Source organism: Homarus americanus, unplaced genomic scaffold (assembly GCF_018991925.1).
Source record: "Homarus americanus isolate GMGI-L3 unplaced genomic scaffold, GMGI_Hamer_2.0 scaffold48088, whole genome shotgun sequence".
NCBI lineage: Eukaryota > Metazoa > Arthropoda > Malacostraca > Decapoda > Nephropidae > Homarus > Homarus americanus.
Genome location: NW_024719965.1, coordinates 1 through 19,936, shown reverse-complemented (window position 1 = coordinate 19,936; position 19,936 = coordinate 1). Strand labels below are relative to the sequence as shown.

General features: G+C 35.7%; 1 protein-coding gene across 1 annotated transcript; it reads left to right on the top strand.

The window, feature by feature from the left end:
* The first annotated feature begins 1,367 nt into the window (after positions 1–1,367).
* On the top strand, positions 1,368–19,410 carry LOC121860335 (protein SQS1-like). The gene is made up of 6 exons (XM_042357408.1): positions 1,368–1,524; positions 9,811–10,311; positions 12,092–12,204; positions 14,045–14,167; positions 14,997–15,057; positions 19,064–19,410. The coding sequence occupies exons 1-6, from the start codon at positions 1,519–1,521 to the stop codon at positions 19,208–19,210; spliced, it is 951 nt and encodes a 316-aa protein (XP_042213342.1). The 5' UTR covers positions 1,368–1,518; the 3' UTR covers positions 19,211–19,410.
* The last annotated feature ends 526 nt before the right edge of the window (positions 19,411–19,936 follow it).

The window sequence follows — 19,936 nt, the reverse complement described above, 5'->3', positions numbered from 1 at the left end:
GTTTGTGTACCATTATAATATTACTGTACTTTCACATACTCAAATATAGTATGCTTTAAATACACCCCAAACATACTTAAACTTTATAAGTAACAGTTAAACAAAAAGCAAAAACGACATATAGGATAGGGAAAAAAGTAAAAAAAGTGTAAAAAATTAGGACCATCTTTATTTCTGAAATGAAAACTACAACTTTCTACAAAGTAACTTTTCTTGTTTTTTTGTTGGCAAATTCTTCAATGACATTGTCAAAAACTATTTCATCTGTCAATTGTCGCTCTATAGACAGTATGGCAAGATTTCTCAACCGCAAGGTGCTCATAGTAGATCTTAAGTAATTCTTGATCAGTTTTAGTTTCGAAAAACTCCTCTCACAGGTAGCAACACTAACAGCAATTGTGAGGAAAATCCTCAGCATTATTACTATATTTGGAACCGAGTTCCCAAGGTTATACTTTTGAATAAACTGCAAAAGTTCAAGGGGGCCTTCTTTCCACGTCTGTATTCTGTCTTTAATAGTTATAGCAGCAACAGCAACAAAATGCTGAAGTCTTTTTCTCTCAACGAGGAACTCCTCTTTATCAATGTCGTCGTGATCGTGATCTATTTGACACTCATATTTATTATCCAAAAGATTCAATGGGGTAAGGAAGGCATATTTCTCAGCAAGTTCATGAAGCTGTTGAAATCTCAAAGTTATTTCTTGGATCACTCTGTCCAGCGAAGAAAACATTTCTCTCCTCAATTCAATGTCGTATGGCAATTCAGCATCTCGTGATCCTTCACCAAACATTTGTTTCTTCTTTTTGGGTCGACGCTGACACTCCATGACTATCCCCAGATCATTGCAAATTTCTTTGGCATAATTAACTCCATTACTCACTAGCTTGTCCCTGTTTTCACTACAACCATGCCCTGGGAATTCGTGGACATCAACTACAACTCATACCTGAGGTAGGTCAAATTTGTGTATCCTACTGTTGTGTGAGGCTTGCAGTCCCTCCATTTTATTTTTCACGAACCGCCACTGAGTTTATTGATTCTTTCACTACAGTGTAGTTTGTGGTTTTGTACTATTTATTCTTTTCCTGACTTCCGGTGTGCAATTTTATGTTTGATTTGTTGATTTCGGGTGCAATCTTTCTTATATTTCTATTATTACTGTACTCATTGAGATGCTTTGTGCGCTGTTAGTTCCTTAATTGCTGCAGTAATTTAAAAACGTATATTTAGAACTCTCATACCTTTTATAGATAAAAGTTTTGGTGATTAATAGACATGATTCACTTATAATTTGATTACGGTGCATTTAAAAAAAATATGCTCCTCTTTTATGTACAGTATATACGTACAACAATTGTGATGGCTGTGTACGACTCCCTCACGCGGCTGTGGACGGTCTCACATGTCTTCTTAACGCCCAGTCCACGTGTGGCAGGTTAACTTATTGTCTTGAAACTCTTGTTTGATCATTTTTCCCTCATAACCCGATTCGTCACATCATCACACAAGAGAATAATGAAGGTAAGCCTTGTGTAGTATGGGAAGGGAATCTTGTAAGTTGTATAGATTATAAGTTACGAACATATATGTCAGAAGTATTTGTTTAGACCACGTTGAGCAGGCCTCACGGTTTGTTCTAAAATGTTCAGCTAATGCTTTGACGCTGGTATTTTTTCTTTACTTTAAAGCTACTGAGTGCATTCAATGCTAAATGAGTTAGTTTTGTAGTAGAATAGAATAATTTTGTAATATTCTTGCATTTGGTATTTCACTAGTTGCCACTAAACGAACCTCAGAAATTTTATATTGTCCTCGTGGATATTTTGCCGTGACCGGCCAATTTTTTACTAACGCTAATTTACCGCGATTGCACTTTGAATGGAAGTTAGGTAGGCAGGTTTCTTCGGTTGGTTAGGTCAAGTTCTATTGAGTTCTAGGGTCAATTTATGATAGTAGCCAAGTTTCAGTTTGGTCAGTTAGCACCAGAAATTAAGGTCAAATTCGTTCAAATCACAAGAAGAACCAAAGAATTTATTTATTTTTAAATAGAAAATCGAAACCTAGCTAAAGTTATCACAATTGATCGGTTCTAGTAAATGTCGCCTCATTTATAATAAGAACATAAGAAAATAAGGAGTCTGCAATAGGCCGGTTGCAGTCCGACTAATTACCCATATGTACCCAAATGTACCCAAATGTAGCAAAATGTAGCCGCAATGAAGTCAAATAATGGTCCTACAAGAATAAATCGGACTGCTAATCACTTCTCGACTAGTATTTGGTGTCACAAAGTCACAAAAAATTGGAAAACTTACTTTCATCTGAGTTAATAGATCGCGTGCATGTACCGAGGGAGCGAGTAATTACCCAAATGTACCCTAATGTAGCCGCAATGAAGTCAAATGATGGTCGTACAAGCGTAAATCGGGCTGTGAATCACTTCTCGATTATTATTTGGTGTCATAAAGTCACAAAAAATTGGTAAACTTAATTTAATCTGAGTTGTGTTAGGTTAGGTTAGGTTAGGTACATGAACTTGATCTATTAACTCAGATTAAATTAAGTTTACCAATTTTTTGTGACTTCGTGACACCAAATACTAGTCGAGGTTAGGTTAGGTTCGGTACATGCACTCGATCTATTAACTCAAATTAAATTATGTTTTCCAATTTTTTTTTACTTTGTGACACCAAATACTAGTCGAGAAGTGATTGGTAATCCGATTTATTCATGTAGGACCATTATTTGACTTCATTGCGGCTACATTTGGGTACATTTGGGTAATTAGTCGGACCCGGCCGGTTGGCCTGTGCATGGCACCTCCGGGTCCAACGAATTACTCAAAATTACCCAAAAATATATTAAATCGGGGTAAAATCTTAACGAATATCTGTTATACATACACAAAACATGTTTAATAATATTTTGCGTAATTTTGTAAAAATAATTTGTAAGATGAAATAATAAACCGAAAAACTTTCAGTATTGGCGAACGCTAAATTCCAAAGAGTTCGTGAACAAGGGAGATAACTCAGATCCATCGTGATGCATTTCGCTAACCTAACCTAACGAAAAGTAAATCCTACGGCTATGTTAAATACCCCAAAGTAACAGAAACATCGGTAATTATATCTCCATTTTGGATAGGGGACTCTTTGGAATTCAGCGTTTTTTGCTGTTTATTATTTCATTATTTTGACTATATTTCAATGAAAACATTATTAATCAGGTTTTATTGATGTAAAACATATATTCGTTAAGATTTTACCCTGATTTAATATACTTTTGGGTACTTTTGGGTAATTCGTTGGACCATGGCACCTCCTGTCGAGAGTTACTACCACTCTCTATCATCCATGAATCTATCTAGCCTCCTTTTGAAACTTTCCAGCGTTCCAGCATTTACTACAATGTTGCTAAGCTTGTTCCACTTGTCCACCACCCTATTTGTGAACCAGATCCTTCCTATCTCCCTCCTAAACCTCGGATATTATAAGAATTTTATCTATATCCCCTTTATTTATTCCTTTCATCCACTTAAATACTTCTATCATATCTCCCCGCACTCTTCGTCTTTCTAGGGAACGCAAGTTTAGTTTCTTTAACCTATCCTGATATGGAAGGTTTCAAAGCCCTGGAATCATTTTCGTCATTCTTCGCTGCACCGACTCCAGTGAATTGATGTCCATTCTATAATAAGGGCACCTGAACTGAACCGCATAATCGAGGTGCGGCCTGACTAGCGCAAGATATAGTTGCAATAAGACCACTGCACTCTTATTACTTACACTTCTAGATATAAAACCCAATACTCTGTTTGCCTTATTTTGAACATTAACGCACTGTTTTCTAAGCCGTAGGTCCGGGCTTACAAGTACCCCTAATTCTCTTTCACAAGTTGACTTCTCGAGGTTGATGTTGTTAAGGCTGTATACATTGACAGTATTTGTTCTTCCAATATTAAGTATGCTGCACTTGCTGGTGTTGAATTTCATTTGCCATTTTTCAGACCACCCCTGCAGTTTATATAAATCCTCCTGTAGTGCATTTGCATCCTGCCCTGAATTAATCTGCCGCCCTATTTTGGTGTCATCCGCAAACTTGCTTATGTCACTGCTGATCCCAGTATCTAGATCGTTTATGTAGATTATGAACAAGAGTGGGCCTAGTACTGACCTCTGGGGAACCCCTCTGGTTACACAGCCCCACTCAGATTTAACACCATCTACGCTGACTCTGCATTCTATCGGTGAGCCATGATTTAATCCAATTTTTAACTTTCCCCTCTATACCATGAGCCTTAACTCTTCTCAGAAGCCTCTGATGTGGTACTCTGTCAAATGCCTTGCTTAAGTCTAAGTAAATAACATCGTAAATTTCGTCATTATCTACTACCTCGAAGACTCTCCTAAAAAATGTCAGCAGATTTGTTAGACAAGATTTTCCCTTTGTAAACCCATGTTCAGAGTCGTAGTTTAATTTACTTTTCTCTAAATGTGATCAGATGCTATCTGCTATGATTGATTCAAGAAATTTCCCCACTACTGACGTCAAACTGATATAATGATAAGTTTCCATGCACAACAGAAATATGGTTAGGTATGTTTACAGCTCGTACCCAATTTATGAGACAGTTCGCACATATATATATATATATATTATATATATATATATATATATATATATATATATATATATATATATATATATATATATATATATATATATATACATATATATATATATATATATATATATATATATATATATATATATATATATATATATATATATATATATATATATATATATATATATATATATATATATATATATATATATATATATATATATATATATATATATATATATATATACACACACAACAACACAACCTAGACCCGACTTACAAGACACCGTCGGACTCGACCCCAGATATAGATAAAAAAATTAAATGACCGCTTTCTATAGCTTTCCAGTTAATGTAGTTCCATGATAATTAAATAGCCATGCATTCACCGACTACATTAAAGGTTATGCTCAGTCACACTGTATCATTCTATTATTTATTACTTTCACTGACTGTATCCATTCATCATTATTCATTACTTTTACTGTACTGTATTTCATTGTAGATATTAAAAAAAAATTTTTTTTTTTATCTATTCGACTTCGACCATTGGTTGACCTGTTCCAACCCTGTGTCATATATATATATATATATATATATATATATATATATATATATATATATATATATATATACCGGTCTTTATTTCGATAATAAAAATAGGCTTTTCCTATGTATTTTGATGAGTTTCGAGCAAATTTGATATTCATTTACACCGGAAATCACGTGTTTTTATATAACCTCCCACCCATCAATCATAACGGAAAATGTTGGATTTCTATTTTAGAATAAATAACAATTATATTACCAACCAACCAAGAATACCTAACCTAACCCATTGTTCATGCCCCATATGCTTAAAGAGCGAAGACGGAGGCCTGGAGTTATATGTGAGCAAGGGGTCAAACCACCTCTGCCATAAGTAAACAATTCATGGTGACACTTGTGACTGAGCGAAGTAGTAAGCTTGAAAAATTAATATCTCGGTTATCCTTAATTTCCGGTGGAAATATCATAGAAGAAAAATGTCTCAGAATTGTATAAACATTATGAGATACCGTACATATTTTTAATATGGAAATAAAGTTTGGTGTGATACTATAAATTCACCTTTAAGGAAGTAGCAAACTCAACAGGACTTGAGATTAATGTGGATAAGACCAAAACAATAATCATGGAAAGAAACTAAAGGCAAAACCCACAACGTACAGTATCGGTATAAGTGGAATTAATATTTTAAAAACTTGAGTCCTTTGAATACCTTGGACCACTTTTGACATAAGAAAACAAGATTGTAAAAACAATTATGTAAAACCAATTAAATTATAGTCAGGATTGAGCCGGTAATACAATAGACCAGGGGTTCTCAACCAGGGGGGAATTTCCCCCCTCAGGTTTTCAGGGGGGGGGGGAAACTGATACTAATATGGAGAAAATAAAGGATTTTCAGTATTATATGCATATTATTTGGAATGCACTTTTTGAGACAGACAATCTTGGAAAGGAGGGGGGAATGACATTCTGACATATGGTGAAAGGGGTGCATGGGGCAAACAAGGTTGAGAACCACTGCAATAGACGCTACTATAGTCTTATGGGCATACTAAACGAAGATCGTATCAAGAACAACAAAGCTGAGAATTTACAGCGCAATAATACGTCCAGTTCTTATTTACAGATGTTAATCATGGGCAGTGACAAAAAGATTGGAAAAGAAGTTAGAAGTTTTTGAAAAGACTGTATTAAGGACGACTATGGGTCCAGTATTCGATGTAGTAAAAGGAGTGTGGAGGAGGAGACATGCCTAGGAGCTAAGATAAGCGACCAGTCAGCCACATTTTAGCAGCGTAATTAGAAGCAATAGATTGAGATGGGCCGGACATGTCAATTCAATTTCAATATTTATTCCTTGATAGAAGCAGGATCCTAGTGCTGTCACTAGGTACCCCTGTACAATAACACCAGAAGCATCTGGCAAGTGACACAAGTATATACAGTATAAATATTATAAAGGTGCTTACTAAAGCCTAAGGAAGGAAGGATATTCCTTTAACACATCATCAATATTATTTACATAATATCTGGCCAGTATGGGGAGGATCATCGTGTCGTCCGTCAGGGGGTCTCCGGACATGTTTTTGGAATGGAGAACTATAGGTGGCCGAAGAAAGTTCTGGTTGGAAGAGTAGGATTCTGAAGCCTGAAATTTTGTCCAGAAATTAGGGGTCGACTTATACGCTGAGTATAGATCGTCAACTTCTAAACATTACTTTATCTTGGACATAGTTCCTATTTCCCAAGACTCAAAAACAATAGTGTCGATGATTACCTCTAGATTTTTGTCTTTAGGTACTACCTGGTACCCTGTAGTACTTTTATAAACTACTGTTGTTATCTACATATTAGGTTTATATTATACCCAGTAAACTGAAGGCATTGTCATGTTAACAACAAGGCATAATAATCCTGTGTAGCAGATACTAACTGTTCACTTGATATTTGTTCCATATATTTCCAAATATCTGCTTCGATAATCGCCTTGGCGTCATCCCAGCCTCATTGGTCGCCATGTAAATTTGCCCTTGCATGATTGCCTCACAATCTGCCCTTGGATAGTTCTTGCTTTGGGTTATTGAATTTTTTAATCTTTCGTGAATTTAAATGTAATCTACAACTCCTCCCCGACTTACGACGGGGTTAGGTACCCAAATCCATGTCATAAGTCGAAAATGCTTAAATAATACATAGAAAATCTAAAATGGGTGTCTCTTTTTCTTCTCAGCACCACAAAACTCTCACTTTTAAGCTTGCCAGCCATTTTAAAGTGAATTACAAACAAAAATTTTCTCTGTACTGACGTTTGGACTCGAAAATACGTAATTTGACAAAATTTTGGTACGACTGAGGCAGGTCGTAAGTGCGAGTGGTCGTAAGTCAAGTAGGTCGCAAGTCGGGGAGGAGCTGTATAGAGATGCCTAGGATGTAGGTCAAACCATTCTCATCTTGTTTTCCTTACAAAAGTTAATTAATAGCTCTCCTCATTTTTAATACCCCAACTCATGTGGTCCTACTTCTGGTGCAGCTTTCTCTTTCTCAATTTTTGCATTATAATCAGACATTTATTAAACTTTACAGTGTCTGTTGCTTTCTTTAAATCTTCAGAAGAATTTTCAGAGTCATCCTTACTCTCATTTGTTGGTGCATAAACCTGTATTATTACCAAGTCCATAGGTCTAGTATTAAACTTGACTATAACAAAACTATCTGACTGGTATGGGGTGATTAAGTTTCAAATTTAACTAGTTACTGGTAAGTTACTTTTCTTTTTCAGTTAAGTTAACCTGATTTTTTTAACATTAACTAATTAAGATATTTTCGAGTTAACTAAGCCAGTCTGTCAAATTTGCTTAGGGGAATTTTCATGTGGATTAAGTAACTTATTATCCTGTAAACATTTTCCAGAAGAGTCAATGAATACTGTATTTTGAATACCTGAATAGTGAGGCAGTCTGGCACATTACTTCCTTGGTATGAATAAGTCTTGAGATAAAATAATTATAAATTCTTGATTTTTTTATTTTTACTTCACAGTTTTTCACAGGTAAATAATTTATTATTTCAGTATGCAAATCCAAGTTAGACGACTTTTTTACTTGAAAAATTATATCGTGGTAAGCTAAGAATTCTGCATATCAAATAAATAATAATCACTGAAAGTTTAAACTCAAACTTTTTCATCACATACTCATTACACTTTATAATGCTAAATATATTGAATACTCACTGGGCGCAAGGGCTGGTGTGTTATATATTATTTGTTATATTTTCTGAGGAGTTACTTGATAATTAATCAAAGTTAATCAATTAATTTGCCCAAATTTTGATTAAGTTAAGATAAACTGTTATTTCAAAAGCTTAACTAGTTAAGCTAAGTTAATTAATTGCCCCATGCCTGGTGACTACCCAATGTCTCTTTACACTATTACTCCTGGTTTACAAGAATAGTAATGCCTCTCATGTTATTCACCGCCTGAATTATTGAATATATGAAGTCGGAATCTTCACCGCTAATTCTATTTGAACCTGTCCAACTTACTTTTTTTAATTTCTAATGTCCACTGAAAAATGTGAAAGACAATACGGGTATGTCTTGTACTATAGTACAATCGAGAGTCTGAAATCTTTTAAAAAATATTACGGGAAAAAATTTTGTGCCATATTACCTAGGTAATACTTGTACTTTATGTAAAATAAAGTCCAGTACAGAAAAAACTCTGAATATTTTTCTTTTACCGATTATTTAACACACACACGCAGGCACGCACACACACACACTCTCTTACTTGTTCAGTTATAGAATGGGGAATTGGGGGAGATTGTGATGGAGGGACAAGAGTTGTTTTCCAGCCTAAGGCACAAGGCATGTGCTGATATTCATTGTATATATTGCCAGAGTGGTGTTTTTATTATCATTTGGGACCCTCTATTGTTGTTCATGACTTATAGCTTTGTCCTGAATAAAAGTATAAATGTCCTCTTCAATTTGACTTCACTTTAGCTAATCATATCCATGATGTAGAAACTTTCTCCAGATGGTTTCATTAGCATTGTTAGTCTTTTTAGCATGTAATGTAAGAGACCCAATGTTATTGTTAGCGTTTACAAGTGTTTCAAACCCTTTTAACTGGCTAGTGTAGATAAGAGTCTTCAGAAACACAATAACTTATTGAAATTTAAGTACAGTGTTACAATATATTTCTTACTTGGTATTAAGGATGTGTTGGCTAAATGGCTACAGTACTCACTTTCTGCCCTAAGAGTTACTGGCTCAATCCTGGGTGACTCCCACTCCAGCCACTTGTAAATGGCTGTGGTACCTCCTTGTATACTGAAATTTTAGTATACAATGTGCCATATCTATATACTGTACTCCCAAAGGGGCAGCCATGCTTTTGGGACCCCCTTTCACATGATTACTAATTGATTTGTTAATGTTAACTTTCCTGCTTGCCTGTTTGCAGATGTAGTATGTGTATCTGACATGTGATGAAAATTATTTCATAATTCACTATCAGGAAATTGTTTGTTTAATTAAGTTTGTAAAAAGTCTAGGGTTTGCTTTTAATTTAATATATATTCCTAAGTAATTACAGTATTTCATTGTATTTTTGTTTCAGTCCTCTGGACAAGCTCTTGCAACTCCTAAGAAGGCAAAGAAATTGGCAGCAGAAACTCCAGAATTGAAAAAGAAAGCAGCAAAGGAACAGACTCCAAAGGTAGAAGTGTCTCAGACTCCAAAATCAAATAAGCTCAAAGCTGACAAGCTGCAGACCCCAAAGGTAGAAGTTTCCACAGTTGAAATGCCAAAAGCAGAGAAAGTTAAGACACCTAAACCACAGACCCCCAAAGTGGAAATGAGTGGAGGGGAACCACAAGCAAAGAAACGTAAAGCATCTATGACTGAAACTCCTTCAGGAAATTCTTCCCAAGAAAAAATACAACCAGCAGTCAAAGAACATAGAGGTGGTGCAGTCCGAGGAAAAAGAGGAGGAGGAAGGGGAGGTTTCAAGGGTGATAGTGGAGGTGTCCAGGGTGATGATAACGGTCATGGAGGAAACCGTGGTGGTTCAATGAGAGGTCGGGGCGCCAGGGGAGGAAGAAGAGGTCGTAATATGATAGTGAGTATTTTGTTATTATTATTATTAATTAGTGTATTGTATTTTTAGTTTTCTACTTCATTAGTCTTTTTGAGTTAAAGATTACTTATGATATCAACAGGGTGCTATAATGCCTTAAAAAGATTAGTACTGATGTTTAAGTGTGTAGCTGTAATTAGTAAATGAATTGTGCTCTATGTAGTTAATCTTTGTGCCTCTTCAGGCTTCCATCTTTGTGCACATCTTGACTTTTTATCTTTATTACTTTCATAGACTCCCATGTCCTCATTGTGCATCTAGTCTCTGGTATATCTAGTTTATATCTTTGTTCACTTTTGTAGATCACCATCTTACCTCTTTACTTTTCTTTAGCTTGACATATTTTGAGTCACAGCTGTGTATATACGTATGTCTAGAGACTCATTTTGCATGCTTAGTCACTCATCACAGTATTGTTCACCTGCCTACACTAACTTTTCATTCTTCTTGTACCACATGCCTCTGTAATGTGTAATTTGTGTGGAAGGTTGGCTAAGAAACAAAAACTTTTCATGAGTTGGTGTACATGCATGGCTTGCAGAATAACAGGGTATTGAGGTGGGCTGATTGTTGATTGATCTGTAGTGGAGAGTGTGGTAAAGAGGTATGAGGTGAGGTGAAATTGGGTAAGTGTACAGTACTGTACAGTAATAGTGGTATGAGGTGAGGGCCATGCAGCTGTTATATTTGGCTTATTGATTGATGGTGTATGGTGGGGAGCTAACTGGTGGTGTGTGGCTAACTGATCTCCACTAGACCTAACCATACCATGAGCACCATCAACACCAGGCCACATACAGGGGTAATGGCCTATATTTCCCACCCACCTGTACACTTACCCCATGTAGTGATGTTTCGTGCTTTCGCTTCTAAGTGACGCTTTCCTTTACATCAGTTTATTGTGTGTATTCATGACATTTTGTTGATTATGTAATTTTTTTTTTTTTTTGCCACAAGGAGAAGTCGGAGCAAGACAGATGTTGGACAATAAATGCAGCACAGTACTTTATATGCATTACTTTGTGAAACAAAGACAGTATGGTAACTTTGCAAAGATAAATATATAAATACTGTGTGGGAAGCTTGCCTTTGTGTGTGCAAGCAAGTAGCTTGTTGAGGTTTTAAACGATATACCTCCCAAAATGTAAAGGTGAAAATTGATCAGTTGTAAGGGATCACTGTATAGTTATACATGTGTGTTGATTTTTGTCTGAAACTATATTTCTCCCCTCCCCCTTAAAAAAAAAAGCATGATATTTAATGGCCACAATCATATGTCATCTGATTTACTGACAAAATGAATGGGACTGGCACATCATGACATACAATCAGTTACCTTATGCCAAGTCAAACAATTAAAGTTTAAAAATTTTTTGAATGCCTTCTACAAGTTTTTCATGTGCGATAATGTTTAGTGCTGACACCACACCCCCCATATTTTGGCGTACAAGTATTTGGGAATGAATTTATGTGGGACCACAGAGGTTTTTGTGTAGTTTGCTTCAGCCTGTTCAAGTTAGGTCACATCTACAGTGAAAAGGAGGGGAATTTATTGCTGATATACCCAGTTAATGTTGCCAGTCCTGTGATCTTTAAGTACTGTACATGGGAGTTAGGGACTATAATTTTAAAAGTCTAGGCTCTCATGTGTCTTCTTGAGTATTGTGTTGTTACATTTTATTAAAATAACAATTAGCAATTTGGTAAATAAAGTTGTGGACTTGTGACGATGTACCTCTTGACTATATTTGTACTCTTGCAGGCTGAGAAGGATCCGTGTGTGATGTTTATGAACTTCCACAAATCTATTGATGGAATTGTGGCAAAAGAGTTAATGAAATTTGGAGAAACCGCATCACAGATAACCTTAGGAAGGTAATTTTCAAACTTCATTATAATTACTGTAAATTTGCCTTTACTTGTTTTCATGAGGGTGTGCTCACTTGATGGTATGGTAGGCTGGGATTATACTCAATTGATTATGCAATCATATCTATTTATTGATTAAAATTTTAATCTCTAATAATCTATTTGCAGTTCTCTCACATGTTATATATTTGATTTAATTAAGGATTCAGTATAGGATGAGATATAGCACTTTCTTATGATATTAATTAAGCATTTGACTGTTTATGTTGTCATGGGTGCTTTATTGATTATCTACTTTAGAAATGCACAGGGTTTTCTCCTGTTTATCTGTTAAAATCTTGTGATAAAAATTAACTTTTCATTATTGTTTGATTATTTGAAGATAACATTTTGGCAGTAGTTGGAATGCCCCCTGAATTTTTTGCCCCAAATGTACTAAATTTCCTCCCAATTAACCTATTTAGGGCATGCTCACCATATAATTTTTCTGTTTGCTGTGGCCTTGCTGTATGCTGTTTATCCTTCTTAAATAGTCATTGTGAGAGAAAAACATGAGTGTTGAAATCTCCCACCATTAATCCTTAAGCCCTGGGTTAGGATGCTGCTGGCAGTATCTCCCCCGTTCAGGGATAAATTGAGAAAAATCAACTTAAAAAAAAGTGTCGGGAATAGGCGGACGTTCTGGAATGTCACCTGGGACCTAAGGGTTAACTCGATGCTACCATACAATGGATCAGTCAGGTTTTGCCCTCAAGTTTCTGTAGCCATTACAGTGACAAGCAGGTAGGATAGACACCACTGGCTGGCATGTTAGTGTAGCTGTCTTAGATACCCCTTAATTTTGTCTTTAGGGAAGAGTACAGTACAGTATTCTTTCATACCACTTTGGGTAAAAAGTCTATGGCTGTTTTTTGACATTTTTCACAGGGGGTGGGATGCTGGGTCACAATAGGGCTGCAGTAAATGGGTTAAACCCGTAGGCTATATGCAAGTGGAGGTAACCTGAAGGTCACTCACTCTGGTGACAATAATCTTTGTTCAGAATAGATGAGAAGCTAAGGATTGTCCCAAGATGTGTAAGTGTGACAGGTTATGATACTGCACACTTCATTATTTCTACTTCTCAAATCACACCCCATATGATATAAAATCATGTTCACAGGAACAAACACACACTTTCCAATTGCCAACCTCACTGATGAAAGATGTCTGTCATACTTTCACTAGTCTAGGTATATTTAGACATGCCTCTGGTATTTGAGTTGAGTTGGTCTATTTAGTTATTACTGTACTGTTAAACCTTTGGGCTCTGCTTTGTATGCCCATTGGCATTTATCCCAAGTTCATTTAGAATATGGGTAATTGATCTCTGAGTGAGAAATTACCTGTAACTAGTCATCCCTGCTCTTCCTCCAGAAACCAAAACTGTACAGAATTATTGATCTCACTCATCTTTGGAACTTCCTCAGATGTTGGCAGGTTATGAGGTTGGTCAAGTTTCTTGCTTTGTAACCGAGTCTGAGCAAGTGAAGGGCTGGTCACTCATGTAGAGTGTGACCACCACTCTCATTAAATCATAACTTATGGCAACTGTGTCCTTAAGTCCCCCATCTTTATGGGCTAGGGTGGTTGTGGGGGAAATAGTTAAACTCTGGAGTAACTCAACACTGTAGGTTAGGGCTTTCTTGATTACTAGAGCTGCCAGCCATCTGTGGGCATATTCATTAATTATTTAATTCAGGCTTTGTTATAAGATGTACCATTGTGCAATTGCAGCTAATGTTAAATGACAATGTTGTGCACTGTTAAACTAGTTTTTATGTTAATACATTTGAAATTTTTTCAGACGTTGTTTCCTAACATTTCCAACAGAAGAAGAAGCCAGCACATTTAAAGAGAAGGCATCTGAAATTAAATTTAATGGTCAAGAGCCATTCATTGATAATGCACACAAGAAGTTAACTGCCATGTACGTATATCTTCATTGTTATAATATACTGTATTGTTTTTCATAAGATTGTGATCATTTCTTAGGCACAGGTAAATTATTCATTTGTTAAGACCAGACAAGGAGTGCTGCAGTTGAATGGCTACAGCATTTGCCTCCTGTTCACTCAGCTGTAAATGGTTATTAAAGTTTACAACTTGGGGAAGTGAATGTGGTCGAGTGCAGTACTAGCCATGTTGCCTCATTGTGTACCGAAGGCATAATATACAGAGTGTAGTGTCCACATTGTCCCTAATGGGCAGTCATGCATATGGGACCCACTTCACTTTTTTGAAGACCAGATGACATGGGGTGCACTGGATAAGGTATCCATGCAGATAGTGGCATGTATCTACTATCTAGTATTTGGCTGTACTCTGTTGACTAAAGGAGTGTGAGCTACTTTTCAATTAGAAAGATTATTTTATTGGACCATGCCCATTTGAATGTTTTTTAGTGGAGATTGCTGCTGATTGGTGATGCTAGTTTGTGTGTGGTGATGGGTAAACCAGATTTAGGGTCTTAATGTGGAAGGGGAGTGCTGTAGCAGAACCCATCTTTTTGAACAGTGAGTGATTGATTGAAAACAAATGAACAGGGATGTGTGTGTGTATTTTTTCACAATGACCATCCTGCAGTAAGCAGGAATGGGGAACAGGCTTGAAAGAGTAAAAAACAATATTATTTTAATTATGGATTCACACTGAAGTTTGACCATTGTAGTGAATACTTGTATATTTAATGTATTGTGTGCTGATTAAGCTCAGTTTACATGCTCACCAGAGGAATCACTCGTTTGTGGTAATTGCAGGGATACAAATACAAACAGTGCAGACAGCAGTGCTACAGAGTCCCCAGCCAAAAACGTGAAAGTAAGTATTTGAAAATTAATCTTAATATTTTCTCATTTCTTGCCATTCTGTTATCCAAAATACAGCCTTCAGGGAATCTTGACTTTTTTGGCAGAGTTTGGAAGTATTATACTATCTTTTGGGTTTTTCGTCTGCTTCCAAGCTTACATTACTCTCCTTGATTATACTTGCCAGCTCTCCAGTAACCCTCATTCCATGTACTGTACAGTAAAACCTCGATAAATCAGACTTCAATATATCGAAATTTGCTTTTTTCGAACTCCCCGAGGTGCTCTGGTCACACACACACACACACACACGCAAAAAAAATGTAAGTACATGTTTAAAGAAATGGGGTTGGTTAAAAAAAATTAAATGAACAACACTTTCTCACTGAATACTGTACAGTGGTTTAAACACATATACTATAGACCAAGGTTGGCCAGACTTACTTAACCCAAGAGCTGCATGCGATAATCTTCATATGTTTGAGAACCGCAAAACAAGAAAAAACTTTATCCATTATGGTGTAATTGCATAAAGACGTGAAGGGGATCTTGGGGGCGAGGGAGCCACCAGAGTATATTCACTTGTCTTCCACATACAATATACCCCTACACTTATTTTTATCTTTATAGTACTGTACAATATACAGTTTTCTCTTTATTCATAAGACAAATTCTGTAGTTATATACTTATAACACTTTACAGTAAATAACAATCATCTTGGTGAACAGTTGGTGACCTTCAGACTTATTTCCGATATTCAACCCCAAGAGTTCTTTTCCATAATTTTTTATTGGTGATGTAATATTCTTTTAGTAACTTGTGTTTTACAATTAAATGCCTTAGTTGTTGAAGTTCAGTAATAACGTAATGGATTTTCTTTAAACTTCACATACACAGTGTCTCCTCCCCCCATATATTTGCTTTTTTCGGGCTGGGGTCTGCCCCAATTAGTCCAATTTATCGTGGTTCTACTGTTCTCTTCATAATTTTACTCTTATAATTGTACATTACCATAAAATTATTTAACATTAATCCAATTTACTTGATATCTTTAGTCTTTTCCATTATCTTGTTCATCATAATTTTACAAATTATTTCACTAAATTTTGCAATTTGTCTGATATACCAACATTCAGGTAGCAAACTCCTCTCAAAAACTATTAGTCTATTACCTTACATAGCATTAACCTTCAATTTCCGTGTATCTTGCCCTGTAAAAGTTATTGACCACCCTTTGCAATTCCTATTCACTCTTCACAAAAGCACTGTATCATCTAGTACAGTAGAAACATATTGCCAGTGTCTGCACCTCACCACCATTCAACTTTACCTCCTTGCTTTCATTTCTCATACCACTCCGTCCATAAATAAGTTGAACAATCTTGGAGACATCACACAAGTTGCCTCGCTCCAACTTTTATTTCATATTTTCCACTAAGTTCTCCATTACTCTCACATATGCCTTATTATTGTAGACTTCCTTCACTCCATCAAACAACATTCCTGCTACTCCATAAATTTTCATTGCCTCCCACAGTACCTCGTGATCCACCTTATCATATGCCTTCTTCAGAATCATAAATTCTGCAAACAGTTTTGTATTTTTTCTAATGCATTTTTCCCCAAAATTTTACAGAATTATTTTCCCTATACAATCTCTACCTTTTCTAAATCCTTCTAGTTCCATTTTTTTGTCTTCGAGTGTTATTTTTCTTTTTCTCTCGGTTACAGTACAACCATGCACTGGTACTTTCCTAGGTACATTCGGTAGACTGATTCCTTTGTACATTTTATACACTTTCTTGTTAACCCTTCTTGTTTTTCATCCTATTTGGCATAGTCTCAAGATACTTCTTATACTATCTTCTCCTTGCTGCCATCCACTCTTGGATTTTCCCTAATTTTGATCTGCTCACTTCTCTCTATTCCCTTCCTCGACATTTCCTTCTACTGTATACAGCTGCTCCTCAACTTATGACAGGGTTAGGGACCCAAATCCTGGTCATAAGTCGAAAATGCTAAGAATACATAGAAAATCTAAAATGGGTGTTTCTTTTTCTTCTCAGCATCACAAAACTCTCACTTTTAAGCATGCCAGCCATTTTAAAGGGAATTACAAACGAAAATTTTGTCAGTACACAGCGCAATCACAAATGTCGGGACTCAAAAATACGTAATTTGAAAAAAATTTGATACAACTGGGGCAGTCGGATGTCCGGGTGGTCGTAAGTCGAGGAGTAGCTGTACTTAAAATTCCTCTCCTCTCATCACCATCTTTAAAATTATGTTGCTTTTCAATAGATATTATTATATCTTAAGGTTTTCCTTACATACATTTACTGTACTTGTTATTTCCAGTGCCAGTCTTTTCTTCCCCCCTTTTTTTTTTTTTATTTTTTATTTCTTACCAAAAACATATTCTAGCTTATTTTTCTTTCCAAATCTTTATCTTCCTAGCATCTCACATCACTACTTTCACTCTTTTATACTCCTGTGTATTCCTGCCAACTTCAGCCCCACTCAGCAACTTGTATATTATCTTTATTAGTATTCATAATTTTATAGTTTAGCATGTTATATTACTTAAATGTTTTTTTTTATTGCAATGGTGTCGGTGTTATGGGCTTTCAGTACATGGCTGTGATTACCAGATGAGAATATTGTAACCTTTGATCTTGGTTGTAGTGTCTATGCCTTCCTTTTGAAACATTTTCGGCAAACATCAGATAATACCTCATTTATAATAATGCAAATCTTGGACCACTTTGTTTCTCATTGATACTTACGGTAAACTTCCTAACCATGTTAGTTCTAACTACCCTTCATTTATAATTTGGAAGGGGACTAATTCTGTTATTGTGTAGTAATGTTTACTGTACTTTACTGGGTTTTATGATTTATTAGTTGCTTGTACCAAATGCTGGCTCCTGTACTGAAGACTCAACATATTTTATTGTGTAAACTAATTCGTGCTAAAAAATTTGTAAATGTGAACTAGACAGGCCTTGGTATGCTACTTGAATTACTGTACTGCACATTATTTTACAATATCTGATTGTGGTCTCTGGCTATAGTTTGGAATATAGAGAGCTGAAATATGGCGTGAAGATGTGCACGTACCCCAGAAAGTGTTACAGAATAAACCCCAAAAGGGGGGGGGGGGGTTAAACATCACCCTAATTAAGTTGAGGTACAATACCTGAGGTGAGTACTAGGGAGCTAGTCTTAAGGTTATTCAGTCCATAAAGGCTAAAATTGTGAATGGCCTTGTTTGTGATCTCAACTTTATCACTGAAAATGAGTTAAGTTAGTGCACAGTATAGGTATTTTTAGAAACTCACTAATTACATGCCTGCCTTGGACACATGTTCATGATAGTATCCACTCTCAAGTAATTATCCATTTTACCGAAGTGTCTTGCTCCCCAAACAACAATAATTTGTTTGCTTTTCAGATATCTTTTTTGGGTGGGTGGGGTGTCTAAACATCAGTAATTGAACTTTTTAATGGCATCTGGAAACTACTCAACATTGAGTGTACAGTATTAAAATTAGTGAGTATGTCCCTAACATTGTAAATAACACTACTCAGACAGGCATCTTGACTACTAGTATAAAAATAAAAAGAATATGAACTTAATGGCTTTTGGAAGTACTTACGTATGGTAACCCAGTGTGCCCTTGCATACATCAAGTGGCTGGTAAACAGGTAATGGAAGAGGAAATTATTCACAAATTTTGTCACTTTTGGTAACCCAGATGGTCAGCAGCACTTTATCCTTTCTTTATTTACCTGTTCAGTAAATTTACCAATATTTTGTGGTGTCGATTAACACAGAATAACCCCTTTCTTCTCTATTTTCAATTTCTTTCTGGGTTTTTTCGCTCCCCAGGCCCCGTTGTGGGTCATTTGACCTGTGCCCGGGTGGGCTAATTCCCGTTAAGTTTTGTATATACAGTAGTTTTCAATCTGATGTGAAATTTTAAGATCATTTTATTTTTTCCTTCAAAAAATGAAGACGGCTAAAGCTGATGATGAAAAGATGGAGGAAGGTGATGACGTAGAAGGAGTTGAAGATGATGAAGAGAGTGGTGATGAAGAGGAGGAGGAGGATGATGATGATGATGATGATGATGATGATGATGATGATGATGATGATGAGTAACTTTTGACTGAAAATGTTAAAAAACTGTAGGTGTTATTTGTACCCATTACTGTATGTTATTCCTGAGATTTTTTTCTTAATCTTTTACCATGAAGAAGGGGGAAAATGGCCCTTTAAAAATTCTGAATAATTGTACAATTGATGGTACAGTACATTTATAAGTACCATGTTTTATTCTTAAATTAAAACTAAACTTTGAATTAAGATTCTCATTTCATTCCTTAACCCTTTGGATGCGGCATGCGGGTAAACCCGCCCAAAATATTATATTAATTAAATGCGACAAGCGGGGATATCCCACGGCCTTGAAAAAACTTCCCCAAATGAGACGACATGCGGACATATTATGTATTGAGGTATAGGAGTATTTCCTGAATGCAATATAGCTTATTTTTGTACTATTTTGTTTGATATTATCTGAATATGTAATACATATCTAAATTTGCTGTTTAGTAACCAAATTGATTAAATTTATTTGCCATATACCAGACATTGATTTATACCAATTTCCTGCATTTTTGGGTATAAATGTCATTTTTTCTCTAAAATTTGCACACATGTGAATTTTTGTTCCAGATTTGGAAAATATACTAAAAGTTCTCTAGGAAAAACATAGAAAATGTGATTATATGAAATTCATTTTTGGCAGGATAATTGACACTTTTCAGGAACCGGCGCAAAATTTAATTATGCACCTAAAGGGTTAATTATCATTTAGTTATTTTC

Bases quoted from the DNA above. Each gene is read 5' to 3' on its own strand.
- LOC121860335 (XM_042357408.1), top strand. The intron at 12,205-14,044 runs GTAATTTTCAAA...AAATTTTTTCAG, and splicing joins TCACAGATAACCTTAGGAAG to ACGTTGTTTCCTAACATTTC. The intron at 14,168-14,996 runs GTACGTATATCT...TGGTAATTGCAG, and splicing joins CACAAGAAGTTAACTGCCAT to GGATACAAATACAAACAGTG.